Genomic DNA, 16,802 nt, shown 5'->3' with positions numbered 1-16,802 from the left:
AGTAAATCCTTCCCCTTTGGGGTGCAGATCATGAGACACATCCCAGAGGGGAAGGATTTACTTTTCACTAAGTTCAGTGGATGCAGGGGAGCTCCAATCCCTTAATCATTTAGGTATAGTGAACAACCTTCACTGTGCTCGTGTTAACCAAGTCATGGAGCTTGAAACAATCTCATAAACAGACTCTGGGTCTCAGAATTGTGTGGACTAAGATAAATGTGACCTGAATGAGATTGTGTAAAACATTTGGTCTGTGACACAGCTGTCGAAGCCATTATCATTTAGCAATTATATCATCATAAAGCTGTCAACTGTGCAGTGCTTACTGGTAGCATTCCAGATTCTGGAAGCCCATGCCAAACACTTCTCTGGCTCGCTTTGCCTCTGCAATGAAAAGAATTTTATGTTGAGAGACTCTTTTCAGTATTCAATAGTGAACTGCCCAAAGAGACTTTTCGAAGAGACAGTGAAAAAAAATATGGAATAGCAAGGATCAGAATGGTTGAGGTAGGATTTTCGTATCGATTCACACAGAATCTTTCCTTCAAACCCTTCCTGGTTTCCTACACACTGGCTTCGGGAAGCAGTGAGATGAATTCTTCACAGCTCTGTTCTCTGTAGGAACTACAAACAGTTTCAACTGTTTTTATTTTCCTCAGGCATTTTAACAAGATTAAAGAGGGAAAAATGCAGAAGAGAAACAGAGAGGTGAAGAAAGAGAGAGCTGCTTAGTGAATGAATGGTGGCCCACAGGATAATTCTTTTTCCTGCTTAGAATTAATTTAGCTTTAATGGTTGTTATGTGGGATTTGTATAATAGGTTGTGTCTTTTAAAGCATTTAATTTACACAAGCTCAGACATTTCAGAAGGACCATTACAGACCTAGCTGTCTCTTCTGTTTAGCTTCTTCAAGAGAAAGTAAAAAGTAAATTGGCATTATGATTTGAGGGGAACCTATCACTTGAAGTAGTCTGGGCTTAGATAGGCATAGATTCCAAAATTTGAGGACAGTTTGTATGTCTGCAGGGTCAAGGAAAAGTGAAGTTTTTACTTTGCAGTGGTCTGTGTCATTTTTATAGAACTAATGGTGACAGAAGGTACAGTCTTGCAGCTAAAATGGCACATAAAATCTCTCCTAGTTGACTTTAAGTCAGAAAATGGAATGTGTATTCCTGGTAGCTTCAGCAGGTAATATAACTGTTCCTATGAGACTAGGACTAGGATTGCCTTCTTCCAATTTATTAAGAGGGCTAGGAGTGCAGAACCTCAATCATAAACCTATACAGTTTAAGGGAACAATTTTATTGTTTTTAATGTATCTTAATTCAGTGCACTGCAGGCAGCATCAGTAACTTCCAAAAGGAAAGTTGAAACGTAGTGCAGGTACAAAGAGTCAACTTATTTGGTACAGCAAAACATATCTTCCTCTTTCCCGTGTGTGTGAGAGTCAATTTAGAAATTATAATTTATTTATGCAAACATCTCAAAAATTAAAAGAATATTTAAGACTCTTCAGCTTTGAGATTCCATTTATGGAATCACAGTGAATATCTTGAGGTTGGAAGGAGTCTCTGGAGATTGTCTAGGCTGACCTCTGCTCTTGAATACTAGTCAGCTAGAGCAGCTTGCTCAATATTCAATCAGGTTTGAAACATCTCCAAAGATATTAAATATCCAAAGATATTCAAGGGCTGTACAACATAGCTGGGTAACCTGTTCCTGTGCTTGACTACCCTTACAGTAAAAAATTAGGGGGATTATTTTTAAAAATAATTTTCTGGAATTGAATTTATGCCTCTTACAGAATGGAGAATAGCTGATACTGTTTTCTTTATTCACACATTTATACCCATCAATAAGGTTCTTCCTGAACCTTCTTTTTAAAGGCTAAATAAACTCAGATCTCTCAGCCTCTCCTCTTATGTAACGTGCCCCAGCCCCTTCATGATCTTAGTGGCCCTTTGCTGGACTTGCTCCAGCATGTCCGTATAATTCTTGTGCTGGGGAGTCCAGAACTGAATACATATCTCAGATGTGATCTTCCTGGTGCATAATAGGGTAATGACTTCCTTGATCTGGGAATACTTTTCTTAGTGCAGTCAGAAATGCTTTGGACTTATTTGCTGCAAGGGCATGTTGCTGACTCATCTTCAACCTCTCCTTGAGGACTCCTACATCCCGTTTTTTTTTTTGCAAAGCTGCTTTCCAACTTTGGTACATGAGGTTATTCTTTCCCATGTACAGGATGTTCCCTTTCTCTCAACAGGTGTATCAATCAGTCGTCCCAGTTTTATATCATCTGCAAAATTGCTGAGGGTGGACTTTGTCCATCTGCCCAACTCATTATTGAAAATGTTAACTTGTGCTGTACAGGAGATGGATGGCATCAATCATCATTTTCAGCCACTGCAGTGAAGAATGATATGTAACAATAGCAAAAGTTCTCCACAGCAAAGAGCATTTTAGCAAATATATCATCTATTTCACTGCAAACATGTCTGCTGCAGTGACAGAGTTCTCTTGGGAACAGTCTTATAAATAAGAGCATCTTCCTCTCAGGAAAAAAAAACCAAACAAAAAAAACCCCAAGCAACAACAACAACAAAAAACCACCCCAAATAAAAACCAAACCAAACAAAAACAAAACAAACAAACAAATGAAAAAAATTCCCAAAAACCCACCAAACAAACTGGTGGGTGCAGGACAAAGAAATTGTGATAAAGAACTGACTTGCAGAAAAAAAGGAGTCAGCAACAACTTTGCCAGGCACTGATACCCTATGCCTACTTATGTATCTACACCAAAAAGGTATAAAATAGCTAATCGCTTACTTTAAATGAATTCTCTGCAAGCGCTTCATTGCATGAGATTTCCCTGACACGACAGGAACCTTGCTGGGGAATCCTGGCTGACTCCAGAATCTGTGATTTTGGTAATCTTTAAAGTGAGATTTCTGCTCTTGATTAGCCTTACTCCTGAGAGAATTTTCTTGAGTGTCATACTAGTAACACCGCATATAATATATAGTAAGTAGAAAGCAATTGTCTGAGTTTTAATTCATAGTCCTTAGAAAGTTAATAAAACATTTAGGCAGAGGGAGAAAATAGTGAAAAGGCCTCACAAATCCAGAACAGTTTTCTGAATTAATTAAAAACTTAGGAAATTTGTCCTGCTGGAAATCATCCTAACCTCTCTGCAGATTTATACACTATAATAAATTACCAGCTGCATTTGAAGAGTTCCTTCTATCTCTACAACTGTAAAATGAAATGTTATAGCTTTGCTGAAACTGAGACACCAATGCTAAGTGTAAGGTCCACAAAACGCTTTCACCTTTTAATTGTATTGAAACCCAGAACATTTCAATACCACATTCATTTGCTGGTCTAAAGCAAGACAACTGGCTAATGAGGAGGGATCAGTCATGGACGTAAGAAGAGGCTGAGTGAGCACCATGAGGGCTAAAGTGCTAAACTAGTGACCCAAAGATGTGGTGGGGGACAAAAAGGGGTTGGGACTACATGGTCTTTAAGGTCCATTCCAAACCCTTAACATTCTGTGATTGTACTCTTCTGTAATTTTATGATTTTGTGTTGTGTTTCACTGGAATTGATTTGGTTCTTGATTTCAGTCAAGAACCATATTTTCAGGCCACCATTTTCTGAAAGCTCTAGTTTTCACATGCCATAAGTGAGCTGGTGGCTCACTTACATTATCCTTCAGAGACAGAGGTTCCCCTGAAGCACCTGCACGGAAAAAGCACATGTGCTCCTCCCAGTTCAGATGCTGGTGCTCCTCTCAAGAGGATGGATTTTTAAATCAATGGAATGTGTTTCAATGAAAATCTCCTGGACACGTTACTTGATGTGCATCTCATAGAATGATTTTGCTTTGTATGTGAGCTGCAGCAACAACAGACTCTAATAAATTATTTGACTCTTGTCTTATTGGCTAATGAAAATGATTGCACAGCTGTCAAGAATTGGAACTTGGACCTGCCTGTTCTCTCATGGATTTCAAACACCAGTGTTACTGGTCAGCAAGCACACACTACAGAAATCATCTAGTATGCTGAGATGCTGCAATTATTATTTGTAGATAAAAACATCACGTGTTCCAGGACACTGGCACTCTATAAAAATTTAAATTTCTGGGGAAAATGCAAAATTATTCCTACTCTGCTTCCTAGGCTAGGAAAAAAAATAGTTAAATTTCTTTTGCAACATGTAAAACTAGTGAAAAAATTATCTGTCCCTTCAATAATTAAGGGCAAGATGGATCATAGACTCTTTATCATTACTAGATTGATAGTACATCTACTATGTCATTAGCAAAAAGCATTTTTGCCCATTTTCTGCATGATCTGTGTTACTGACTTTGATGACAAACCCCTTCCGCTCCTTATGGAGAGCTGACTATTGCAAAGGGATGAATAAAGTCCAGTTTTGTTCACACCTTCCCCTCCATGCAAAAGTAGTGTTAAATACCTGAGAATTTCCAGCAGATGGCCAACAAGTTGATTAGTGCCCAAGATGATTAGGTGGCATGTGGCATACAAGAAAAAATGAGAGACTTGCTATTCTTTGCTTGGAGAGAAGAAAGCTAAGGACAGGTGGGTCTAGGGGAGGTGTAATTACAACCTTTCACTACCAAAAAGGCAGATGTAGGAAATAGACTCCATGCCATAATGACAAGTTGGAATGGTTAGGGAATGCAGGAATAAAAGGAAAATAATTTGCCCTTGAGGGTCCTACTGTGCCAGAAAAGAGAATGCCCAGAAAGATTGTAGAACCTCCCTCCTTGCAGGTTTCCAGTTCTCAGATGGGTAAGTCCCTAAGCAACCTTTTCTAGGTTACAAACTGGAATTGCTTTAAGTTGGAGGTTGGACCACAGACCTCCACCCTGTGGATGCTCCTTCAGGTAAAAAGTATTCTTTGATTCTATGAAATCATATCTTGATTGTCAAAGAGCACAAAGTACACAGACATTTAAACTGGATATGACACTTCAATACCACTTTTTGCTACAAACATCCCACTGTATTTCTTTCATGCTGGGCAAAATGAAAATAACTAGTGTAAAGTGTCCCTGTCTTAAGATCTTCAGTATGTATAGCTAAGACACACAAAGAAGGCAGGAAGATAAATAGACAGAAGGGTAATGTTATTTACTCAAGGATCAGTGGAATAGTATAAGATTACTGTCAGAGGCAGAGTTAAGACATGTACCACTGAGCAATATTCTAGGGGAAAAAGCTATTTCTTTATGCTGTTAAAATGCCACACTTCTCTCATAGGCATAATTAAAAATATAAATTTTCCAGTGTAATCATTTGCCAATGAGCTGATAGAGACATTCCTATACAGTCATTAACAACTACAGTTACGATTATTGGGCTTGCCAATTACAGCTTCACTAGGATGTCTTGGAAATATAGAAGAAAAGTAGGAAATGGTGGAAGAGCTGGCAGAAGCAAGGAGTGGCAGTGGGTAGCAGAAGGCCATAGAGGAGCAGAAGGAGGAGGCAATGGAGAAGGTGACAAAAGAAGTTGCAAAGGGCTGCAACAGAAGCAGAGAAGGAGGAGGTGACAGAGGAAGTGATGTAAGAAAGGAGGCAGAAGAAGGTGGTGGAAGAGAAGGAGATGGTGAATGAGATGACAGAGTAGGTGACAAAAGAAGCTGGAAGAAGGTGGTGAATAAGAGAAGGTGGAGGCAGTGGAAGGTGGCAGAGGCCAAAGGTGGAGGTATACAGTGGCTAAAGGGTGGAAGCCATGGAATGGTGTGGTGGTGAAATGCAGTGTAAAGGCAGTGAGACAGGAGGCAGCTTTGGCATATGGAGGCAGTGGCTGATTAATTCAGCAGTGGAAGGTGGCAGCAGTGGGAGGTGGCAGAAGGCAGCAACAGGAGGCAGTGATAAAATGTGACAGCAGACTGCACTGACAGGAGCTGGTGGCAGCAGAAAGCAGTGGAGGAAGACAGCAGAGACAGGCGGTGCATGAAGGCAGCAGCGGTGGAAGGAGGCATCAAAAATGGTGGTGGAAGAAGACAGAAGAAGGTGGAGGTGGCAGAAGGAAGGCATTTGCGTTGGAAGGTGGCTGTGGCAGATGAAGGCAACAGAAGCAGGCAGAAAAATAGGAGGAGGAGGCAATGGTGGAGGGAACAAAAAAGGCAGAGGAAGAAAACCACAGAATAAAGAAGAAGGAAATTGAGGAGGCAAAGAAAAAATGTTGTAAGAGGAGAAGGAGAAGGCTACAGACAAGGCTATGAAGGAAGGTGGCAGAAGACATTGGAAGAAGAGAAAAGGGAGGCTATGGAAGAAGACAGTGAAGCAGGAGGAGGAGGAGGCTGTGAAAGTAAAGAAGGATGAAACAACTGAGGAGGCAGTAGAAGACAATGGTGAAGAAGGCAATGGAAGAAGAAGCAAGAGACAACATAGGAAGTGAAGGAAAAATGTGGCAGAAGAAGTGGAGGAGGAGGCAATGGCAGTGGTGGAAAAAGGCAGTGAAGGAAGAGAGGGAAGACAGAATGCAGCAGGAGAAGGTGGTGGAATAAAGTCTCAGAAGACTGCAGCAAAAAAAGAGAAGGAAGACTTGATGGAAGAACTTGTTAGAAAAAGCAGGAGGCAATGGAGGAAGGCAGTGTGAGGAGAAGGCCACAGAAGAAAGCAGAGGATGAAAATGGTAGAAGAAGGTGATGTAACAAGAAAAGGAGGAGGAGACAGAAGAGGTAGAATAGAATAAGGAAGTGGAAGAAGGGGGCAGCAGAAAGGAAGGAGGAGACAATGGAAGAAAATGTTCAAAGATTACGAGAAGATGAAGGAGGAGATGGAGGAGATGGCTGTTCTTAATTTGGTTGGCATAATTTTCTTCTTAGTATTTGGTGCAGCACTATGTTTTTAATATGAGAATAATATTGATAACACACTGATGTTTTGGTTGTTCCTATGTAGTGCTTACTCCACGTCAAGGACTTTTCAGCCTTCCATGCTCTACCAGCAAGGAGGTGAACATGAAGCTGTGGGGGAGCCTAGCTGGGACAACTGACACTAACTGGCCAACAGGATATTCCACACCACAGAATGTCATCCTTAGAATATAAACTGGGAGGAGCTGGACAGACAGAACTAATTACTGCCCAGAGACAGGCTGAGCATCGCTCAGCAGGTGGTGAGCAATTGCACTTTTTCTGGTGTTTTCTTTCTGTTATTGTTATACTCTTTTTTTGTTAAATTAAACACTTTTTTATTTTATTAAACAGTTCTTATCTCAAGCCACAAAGTTTTTTACATTTTTTTCTCACTTTCTTCTCCCTATCCAGCTGGAGGAATGGAAGTGAGGGAGTGAGTGAGTGGCTTCATTGTGCCTGGATGCTGGCTGGGGTTAAAGCATAATGATCCATTTTTGGTGCCAATGTGGGGCACGAAGGGTTGAGATAACTCCAGATCTGACCAAAGTGTGATGAAGCAAAATGATTTTTTTGCATATTTTCAAACAAAACTAAAGCCTGCATTTATATCAGCTTATGATACAATAGAACTGCTAGTCAGGTTAGAAACTAACCTGATCTGTGTGCTCAGCATTGCTGTCACCTCTGTGATTTGGGAGCCATCTATTGGGAACTATAAATAATTACATGCTTTGCCTTTTCACCTTGCAGAGCCAATGTAGGGGGAAAATTCCTTCCTTCCTTCCCTCCTTCCTTCCTTCCTTCCTTCCTTCCTTCCTTCCTTCCTTCCTTCCTTCCTTCCTTCCTTCCTTCCTTCCTTCCTTCCTTCCTTCCTTCCTTCCTTCCTTCCTTCCTTCCTTCCTTCCTTCCTTCCTTCCTTCCTTCCTTCCTTCCTTCCTTCCTTCCTTCCTTCCTTCCTTCCTTCCTTCCTTCCTTCCTTCCTTCCTTCCTTCCTTCCTTCCTTCCTTCCTTCCTTCCTTCCTTCCTTCCTTCCTTCCTTCCTTCCTTCCTTCCTTCCTTCCTTCCTTCCTTCCTTCCTTCCTTCCTTCCTTCCTTCCTTCCTTCCTTCCTTCCTTCCTTCCTTCCTTCCTTCCTTCCTTCCTTCCTTCCTTCCTTCCTTCCTTCCTTCCTTCCTTCCTTCCTTCCTTCCTTCCTTCCTTCCTTCCTTCCTTCCTTCCTTCCTTCCTTCCTTCCTTCCTTCCTTCCTTCCTTCCTTCCTTCCTTCCTTCCTTCCTTCCTTCCTTCCTTCCTTCCTTCCTTCCTTCCTTCCTTCCTTCCTTCCTTCCTTCCTTCCTTCCTTCCTTCCTTCCTTCCTTCCTTCCTTCCTTCCTTCCTTCCTTCCTTCCTTCCTTCCTTCCTTCCTTCCTTCCTTCCTTCCTTCCTTCCTTCCTTCCTTCCTTCCTTCCTTCCTTCCTTCCTTCCTTCCTTCCTTCCTTCCTTCCTTCCTTCCTTCCTTCCTTCCTTCCTTCCTCTCTTTGGGGAGTGTTTTTAATCATACCAAACCCTCTCCCTCTCCTCTGACTTTGCCCTTCCCTCTCCTATGTGAATGTGGGAGAAAGTGGGTTGGCGACAAAGAGAACCACTCACCCAATGTTCATGTGGCAACAGAGTTTATTCTTCAGCTCTTCTTTATAAAGGGCATTTGAAAAACCCAGTCTGGATAGCTCATTGATCTGATCTTTTATGCCCCCCAAATCCTGGACCAGTGATACGCTTGCAGCTTAGGAAGGAACATAATTGGTTGAAGTTCCCATCAGTTAACCCAGGTGCTAGCTTATGGAGCTGGCTGGGCAGCTGAATTCATTTGCCCAGTACAAGCCAGCTTGTACGGTGATGTAATGTGGCAACATTTTACTCCTACTTTCCCAGTTCCTTCTCCATCAAAACTGGAGACTGTACCCTGGTCGCCACAGCCTTGCTTGGCCACACTCCTCACTAGATGCCTGCTTTCTCTGCCTCATAAAAGGAAGTGAGAAGAGTGCAGGAAGAAATTATACCAAGGTAACTGGAGAATTTCCAGGACACAGGGAAATTTTGCTCAAAGGCTGGAGAAGAAAATGTGCATCACCATCAATTGCTCTCTGGATCAGATTTAAATAATGATGGAAGCAATACAGAAACAAGTTTTAGGGGAAGGAAAACATAAGCATCTCTATCCAGGTATCCTTTCTGAGAGAGAGAGAAGAGAAGTTGTGTGGAAAGCAGTATTCTGAGTAGTCTTTATGTTTCCCAGGAAAGACAGATATTTTATTCCTCCAGCAAACTTTGTAACTCAGAATCATTAGGGCAATTGTTCCCATCATTTAAGCCCTATCTCCACTTCCATATCTGCCTGAAAAAGAACAGTCCAGCAGCAATGTCAGATAAATCTACCTTCTAACATACATCTTTGTCAGTTCAGACCTGACCTCTGCCCTCCTATGCTGCTCAAAAGGGGCTGAGATGCTCCCAGGAGACCTTCTATGCTGCAGCAAATGAAGGCATGAGTTTGGGTAACTCTCCAGACCCTTGCAGGATTTAAGCAACCATGACTTTCCTCCAGAGAGATATGTAATAACCTTTGGTCTTTTGCTGGGCTGTAGTAGCAGGGAACATTCCAACACCAGGCCATTCCTGGGAACAAGGGAGATTGGATCAGATGTCCTTCAACCTCATAGCCCTCCAAGGATTTTTCTTCCTTGTGTCCCTTCTCTGTTTGAGGTAATGTAAATGCTTTGCATCCATGAAAACCTGTGGAAAGGACTTCATAGCATTCCTAAAATAGAGGAAGTTTCCTTTGCTTGCTCTGAACAAGCCACCCCCAACAAGTTTTGCATGCTACTCCCTAAGACACAATAAACAATCCCATTGTTCCCCAGGCTCCTCAGGCCACTCATGATTTCATAAATCCCTGTCATGTCCTACATCCAGTTTCTCTCCAGGACATTAAGAATCCATGTCTTTGGCAAGGGCAGAAATAGAAAAAAAGTATTGTGGCCATAGGTTAAAGAGAAATACAGGCATAGAGAACAATGCAAGAGGCTGTGACAGTAGTTTTGTTCAGGTGTGGAGAGATGGAGGATAAGAAGCTTTGGAGCATGAACCAGCTTCTTCCAGAAAGGAGACAGGTGTGAAGAGAGAATCAATGCAACCTCTACCACCAGGTTCTGTGAGGTATAAAAGGACTACCCTCAGAAACTCCTCCTGATTTATGTTCCTAGGAAGCTTTATCTCCGTCAGCCCACAGTTTTACCAGGTTTCTTTTTCCCAGGATCTTGCATCAGCCTGGACAAATGTATTTTCCTTTATCAGAGTCTAGTGTTAATGCAGCTGACTGAAATACTTGAACTAGGAACATGAAGTTCTAGAAGTACAAGCTGCCATTGCTTGTCCATTGGTAATACCTAACACAGCTGCTCTTCAGTCAACATCTCTCCCCCTTCCTGTGCCCCTAGAGCCACCAGCTTTCTTCTGCAGGATTACTGCATGAAATGAAAAACTTGTTTGTAATAACAGATGTACACCCTTGAGTGTATTCTTTGAAAGAGCCTGCAAAAAAAATTACACTGGGTCTACGGAATGTTAACTAGCACATCTGATGACAGCCCTTGTCTATGCAAATGGCATGTTTTGGACAAAGAAAATAGAAATTTCAAACTAAACACTATTGTAAACTGGAAATTTTTCTTGCTCCACTTAGTTATGATGGGATTGGATAGCCTCGGTAATTTTTGACCCTCTTAGTCCTATTACGAACATTTTACTTTCCCACAGGAAGCTTCTAATCCTTCTTTATTTCACAGGATACAGCATGCTTGTAAGAAAGCTGTGCAGTAATACCAGTTTAAAGGCCAACAGATTTCATGCACCACCTTGGAGGAGGCCCAGGTCTTGGACTTGTACTTCAACACGAAGGAAAATTTCCCTCTGGACAGTGACACTGCGCATATCAGTCCTCCAGGACCCATAAAAAGTTAATCAAGAAATGGAGAGGAAGAGAATTCTTATTTAGTGTCTCAAGCTATTCCAGCATTTCCAAACATGTCTCTTTAATGTCTCTGGAGAGAATCCTGTGTCTTTCAGGAGCTAACATGATGAAGTTGGCAGCTGCTTGGAGAATGAACATGATTATTGAGCAAAGCATTAAGCTTTAGAAAGCTTTGCATCATGACAGAAATCCCCACTCCGGCAGACAGGGATTTCAGAAGATCTCACTATTTGTGTTTGCAGCATTATTGCTCATCTGCATCACACTCATAAACATCAGCATTGTATTGAAGTTTTTATGTGGCAAAAATGAGTCTGTAGAACATTCCAAAGATGAATAAAAGCATGGTTTGGTACATAGGCAGGCATTTTAATAAAGGTTAGGAGAGAGAAATTAGAAAAGGGAGATGCTGAGCATTCCCACAGTTGACCTATTTGACTTGAAAACGAGGGGGAGCACAGGATCGTTTTTCTATCCTCCCTTTTGAAATGACAATGGAGGAATTTGATTTAGGAAAATGCTGTATTGCGGATGATAAAAACACACATTATTCAAGAAAAGGAATTTGCTAAAATAAATTTAACAAAGTTAAACACTGGGTTTGCTAGATTTCTTTTTCTTCCCAAATAAATGCAATGTATCTTTGTGTCCACTACTTAAAATATGCAACTTTGGGTAAAAACATGCATTTTTAAGAAAGATACCATCAGCACAGAGGAATTTGAAAGAGGTTTGAGAGTTGTTATTCCTGTTGTACAGGTGCTGTGTGTAAGAATGAGACAGACAAACAACTACATGTCTTCCAAAGCCAAAAGGTATTTTTAGATTGAAGGCTACCTTACGGAATAATTAGAATAGCTCTCTATCTTAGCAGAGGTTTATGATTAACGTGTATGACATTTGTACATTCTACCAATGCCTGTTAATTCCCACACTTGGATCTTCAAATTTTCCACTGTGTACTTTTTGTCTGGAGAAAACCTTGGACTAGAGATAAGACCATCACCAAAAACGTATTTCTAGCAGCTCCCACGTCCAGTCAGCCAGTCTGGGTTTGAGGTCGAATCGAGACCATGAAGTGCCTGCTGCTTCTCGCCTTTATTGGGGTGGCTGGTGAGTACATATTTCTATTTCTGCCATTTAATAGGAAGCTGATTTTCTAAATGAAAACTACAAGGTAGCCTGTTGTGGGAAAGCCAAGTCAGTTTTGACTTGCACAAGTCAGAGCCCTGCAGGTTCCATCTTCTGTCTGTTCATAATGCCTTGTGCCACAAGCTGGAGAATGAACACCTTCATAGGGTTTCCTGACCCAGCTATGGAGATGTGGCCACAGCTTCAGAAAAAGGCTGCCTCCTCCTTTGGGACTAAGGAGTGCACAGGGAATAGCTCTGGACCGAGAAGTCCTAAAGGAACTGCAAAATTTAGGACCCTCGGTGGGTGCTCCAAGAAGATATCACTGCACAGTAGTTTTTACTTTTTCCCTCAGTCAACCCTTGACTGTGTCAGTAGATGGGGTTCAGGGAAAGACACACCCGTGATCTGATCCAACCAGAACATTTCTGTGTCCCTATGCTCCTTCAGGGAGTAGCCAGCAGGGTTTTACTTGCAGATACGTGAGGCACCCGTGTAAGTCTGATCCCCTTCTTTGAGGGTGCAGCAAATGCATGTGCCTTAGACCTGCCCACCAGCACTGCCCTGAGTGTCCATAGAAGGGGAGCCTACAAGTGAGGGGCTTCAGACAGGCAGTCACAGGGCAGATTACAGGCCACATTACCTTAGGCCAGCTGTTGACACATGGCACTTCTTGTCCCCCAGTTGCCTTCCCCACCTTTGCTGAAGACGATGATGACAAGATTGTGGGAGGCTACACCTGCGCACAGAACTCTGTGCCCTATCAGGTGTCCCTGAATTCTGGATATCACTTCTGTGGAGGTTCCCTCATCAGCAACCAGTGGGTCGTGTCAGCTGCTCACTGCTACAAATCGTGAGTGAAAAAATTACATCCTTCTAGAACCTACTTCTGTCTTCCAGTTCACTTCTAGCAGGCATTCTGAGCTATGAGATAGAAATATGTAAGTGCCTCCATTCTCACCAGAGACAGCCAAGGGATGGGTGGATCATTCAGGAAGCCAGGCCGAGGCATCCTGAGGGGTTTTCCACTTCTGCAAACGTTCCTGTGAATGCAGAGCATTTTCTGATATAACAATGAGATAATCAAGCAGAGAGGTCTGGGCTTTGATTTCCTATCAATTACATGAATCTTGCTAAAGCATTCTTCCTGGAGAACAGGAAGAGAATCAAGGTCCGGCTGGAGCTGTTTGCCTTGTCCCAGAATATTTGTATCTAGTGCTGCTCTGTATTCAACTGCTGCCAGGTATTTACAGACCTGCAGAAATTCACCACCCATGCATAGAGTGGGTTAAAATCTCAGTGTGGATTCCCAGGGCTCCCTGCAGGACAAGAAAGATGCTCTGCCCCAGAAGGCTTCTGTGGCAGTGGTGTTGGAGCAAGTGCACTCAGTGACAGGGAGGTTTCTCTCAACCTGCCCCTGGCAGTAAAGGACATGCTGCGCCTTCTGTTTTCCAGTCGCATCCAAGTGCAGCTCGGGAAACACAACCTGGGGCTCACTGAATCCACACAGCAGTTTATCAACTCTGCTAAAGTCATCCGCCACTCTGGCTACAGCTCCTACACCCTGGACAACGACATCATGCTCATCAAGCTGGCCACCCCAGCCACGCTCAGCAAAGCTATCCAGACCATTCCTCTGCCTACCAGCTGCGTGGCCGCCGGCACCACCTGCCTGATCTCCGGCTGGGGCAACACTCTCAGCAGTGGCTGTGAGTACTCTGGGGGAGCCTACAGACCCTTGGGGGCCCAGGACAGTCTCTAGGACCTGGCCATTAACCCCCAACAGGACAGGCTAAAACACAGGGAAGTGCTGTGGGACAGCTTTTTGGAGTGATGCGTCAGTGTAGGAACTGCACAGTTAATGTCAACAGAGTTGTCAGTTCTCTGAGAATAAGGGTGAAGTCTGGGACTCTGGAACTTGAATTCCTACCAGAGATCTCTGTTCTCTCACACCCATTGTCAGAGATGTGCATGGCCAGTGGTGTCTATTCCATTGAACCTGCACCAGAGGAGAAGATGGTTTTCCTGAGGCTCAGGTTTCTTCCAGTGCATGTATCACAAGAGTGGCCCCACCTTTGCCAACTGATGAACTTCCAGGTACCAGAAAAGTTAAGGTGGCTGCAGTGTAGAATGGTGGGCCCATGGGTAGAATTTGTTCCATCTCTACAGAAGGGACCCATGCTGTGCTTACTGTGGACAGGAAGCAGGATGGCTGCTAGAACAGGGTGTCCAGCATTTGCTTTTCTGCTAAGATCTTCTCCAAGCTCTGAAAAGGACTCAGCAATACCAGCAATCATCTCTCCCTATTTCTTTGCAGCTAACTACCCAGACGAGCTGCAGTGCCTGAAGGCTCCCGTCCTCACCGACAAGCAGTGCTCTGATGCCTACCCTGGGCAAATTACCAAGAACATGATGTGTGTCGGATACCTGGAGGGAGGAAAAGACTCCTGCCAGGTAACTCATCTGCCTCTCCTCACCCAGTCATTTCTCACCCACCTCTTCCTAGCTGAAGAGGCCTCCACATTACAGAGTCAGCTATACTCACTGCACTGGTAAATCTGAGTTTTTCAATGACAGCAGAGGCTTCAGGCACACATATCCTGAAGGTTTGCCAAGTACCACATACAGCAAAAGCAGGCAGCTGACTCATCCTTAGCTGTGGTGCCCTTGAAGCTCAAGTCAGGCATGGTAGCATCAGGTGGAGAGTGTGAATCTCTCAGATCTCTGGCTCATTGCTCAGGCTGATGCCATTTGCTGAATGTCCATACCCTTTGTGTGCACAGGGAGATTCCGGCGGTCCAGTGGTCTGCAATGGACAGCTCCAGGGCATTGTCTCCTGGGGTTATGGATGTGCCCAGCGTGGCCTTCCCGGAGTTTACACCAAGGTTTGCAACTACGTCTCCTGGATCCAGTCCACCATTGCCTCCAACTGAGATGCTTGTTTGGCGTGACCTGTATTTTCTCCTCATCATTTCTGTTCTTTTGTGTCTGGACAAGCAAAAATTATGAGAAATTAATAAAAACTTTCAGGCACCCCTACTTTGTGCATGGTTTATCTGGGAACTTCCATAGCCTGTGATACAGAATTACAGAATCACAGAATTTTTAGGTTGGAAGAGACCTTTAAGATCATCGAGTCCTATCCATGTTCTAACACTTCAACTAGATCATGGCACCAAGTGCCACATCCAGTCTTCCCTTAAACACATCGAGGGATGATGACTCCACCACCCCCCTAGGTAGATGATTCCAGTATTTGACCACTCTTTCTGTGAAAAACTTCCTCCTTAATTCTAGCCTGTATCTCCCTTGGTGCAGCTTGAGACTGTGTCCTCTTGTTCTGTCTGCTTTTGCCTGGAAAAAGAGACCAACCCCCAGCTCATCACAGCCACCCTTCAGGAAGCTGAAGAGAGTGATAAAGTCACCCCTGAGTCTCCTTTTCTCTGGGCTGAACAACCCCAGCTCCCTCAGTCGTTCTTCATACAGCTTGTGCTCCAAGCCCCCCACCAGCCTCATTGCTCTCCTTTGGACATGCTCAAGCAATCAACGTCCCTCCTAAAGTGAGGGGCCCAGAACAGGACGCAATACTCCAGGTGAGGCCTCACCAGTGCCGAGTACAGGGGAAGAATACAGAGCAGATAGAGTATGCCACACAGAAGGAAGTATTTAATATTTTCAGTGCCTGTAGAACTGGAAGCATGTTGGAAAACTTTACAGACTTGCTTTGAAAAGACTTTCAGTCAGTCATTTTCAGTTGTTTCTGAAACCTTTCATTTATGACAGTTACACAACATTTCTCACTTTGAAAAGACCATTTCAGGCTTCTGCCTGTCCCTTGTGTAGCTCTCCAGTCCACTGTAGAGGATGCTGCTTGCTTCTAGACAAAAGGGATGCCCTGAATCGCCTACACTTCATTACCCCCACTGCAAACGACAGTGCAGGGTCTCAGAGGAATCTGATCCTCACCTAAATTTTCATAATGTGTCAAGGACAGAAGCTGGGAATTCCTTGCTGGAGTGTGAAGCACAGGGTGAGTAGGGGAGCTGCAGCTCATGCCATAGAAGTGGGGACATGGAGATGCTGTCTTGTGCTCAGGGTCTTGTGGTTAAAGCCCAGTCAGCTGCTGGGTGTTACAGGCACTCCCTCACTACCCCCTTGCCCTGGTGGGATGGGAAAAAGGGTAGAACTGACAGGTTGAGATCCCCATCCTTCCCTCCACATCCAGCACGCACAGTCTGCCCCTTCGTCCTGCTACATGTCTGCAGGGTTCCTGCTATGCTGCAGAAACAGAGTTTGTGCTGACACACAGTTTGTGTCATTGCCCAGGGTTCCCAGCCAGCCAATGCCTCCTGTCATTTCTTGGCCAGCCCCACCCCGAGATGTCTCACCCTCACTCACTGCTCCCTCTGCACAAACCTTTGGGCAGCTCCAAGAGGCAGCTTGCTGACAGGGCAGGGGCTCTCCCGCCATGGTTCCCTGCTGTTTCTTGGTGGCCATGCTGGCCCCTCTGGGTAAGTGAACTCAACCCAGCCATGAGCACCTCCACTCATCCCGCTGCTGCCCTCCCAGCTGTGCAGCCACTTCCTGGCACTGCTGCATCCTGCAGAGCTTTCTGCATGGAGGATCAGCAGGGAATGTGGGGGCACTGGGAATGCCTGAATCTTCTGCAATGGCCATCTATTTGTCATTCTTTGTGCAGCCATCAGATGGTTCCTGATTTTGGAGACAAACAGGCCAGGAATGCACCTTGCCTATTGA

At 44.0% G+C, this 16,802-nt stretch overlaps 1 protein-coding gene across 1 annotated transcript; it reads left to right on the top strand.

Moving 5' to 3' along the window:
* The first annotated feature begins 6,264 nt into the window (after positions 1-6,264).
* LOC132087582 (trypsin-like) lies at positions 6,265-14,977 on the top strand. The gene is made up of 6 exons (XM_059493937.1): positions 6,265-6,397; positions 7,319-7,332; positions 12,623-12,897; positions 13,500-13,753; positions 14,362-14,498; positions 14,828-14,977. The coding sequence occupies exons 1-6, from the start codon at positions 6,265-6,267 to the stop codon at positions 14,975-14,977; spliced, it is 963 nt and encodes a 320-aa protein (XP_059349920.1).
* The last annotated feature ends 1,825 nt before the right edge of the window (positions 14,978-16,802 follow it).

Source organism: Ammospiza nelsoni, chromosome 2 (assembly GCF_027579445.1).
Source record: "Ammospiza nelsoni isolate bAmmNel1 chromosome 2, bAmmNel1.pri, whole genome shotgun sequence".
NCBI lineage: Eukaryota > Metazoa > Chordata > Aves > Passeriformes > Passerellidae > Ammospiza > Ammospiza nelsoni.
This window is presented reverse-complemented; position numbering and strand designations above follow the sequence as displayed.

Coding starts and splice junctions, on each gene's coding strand:
- LOC132087582 (XM_059493937.1), top strand. CDS start 6,265: ATGAAGGAAGGTGGCAGAAGACATTGGAAGAAGAGAAAAGGGAGGCTA. Junction 12,898..13,499: donor GCTGCTCACTGCTACAAATC/GTGAGTGAAAAA, acceptor TCTGTTTTCCAG/TCGCATCCAAGTGCAGCTCG. Junction 13,754..14,361: donor CAACACTCTCAGCAGTGGCT/GTGAGTACTCTG, acceptor ATTTCTTTGCAG/CTAACTACCCAGACGAGCTG.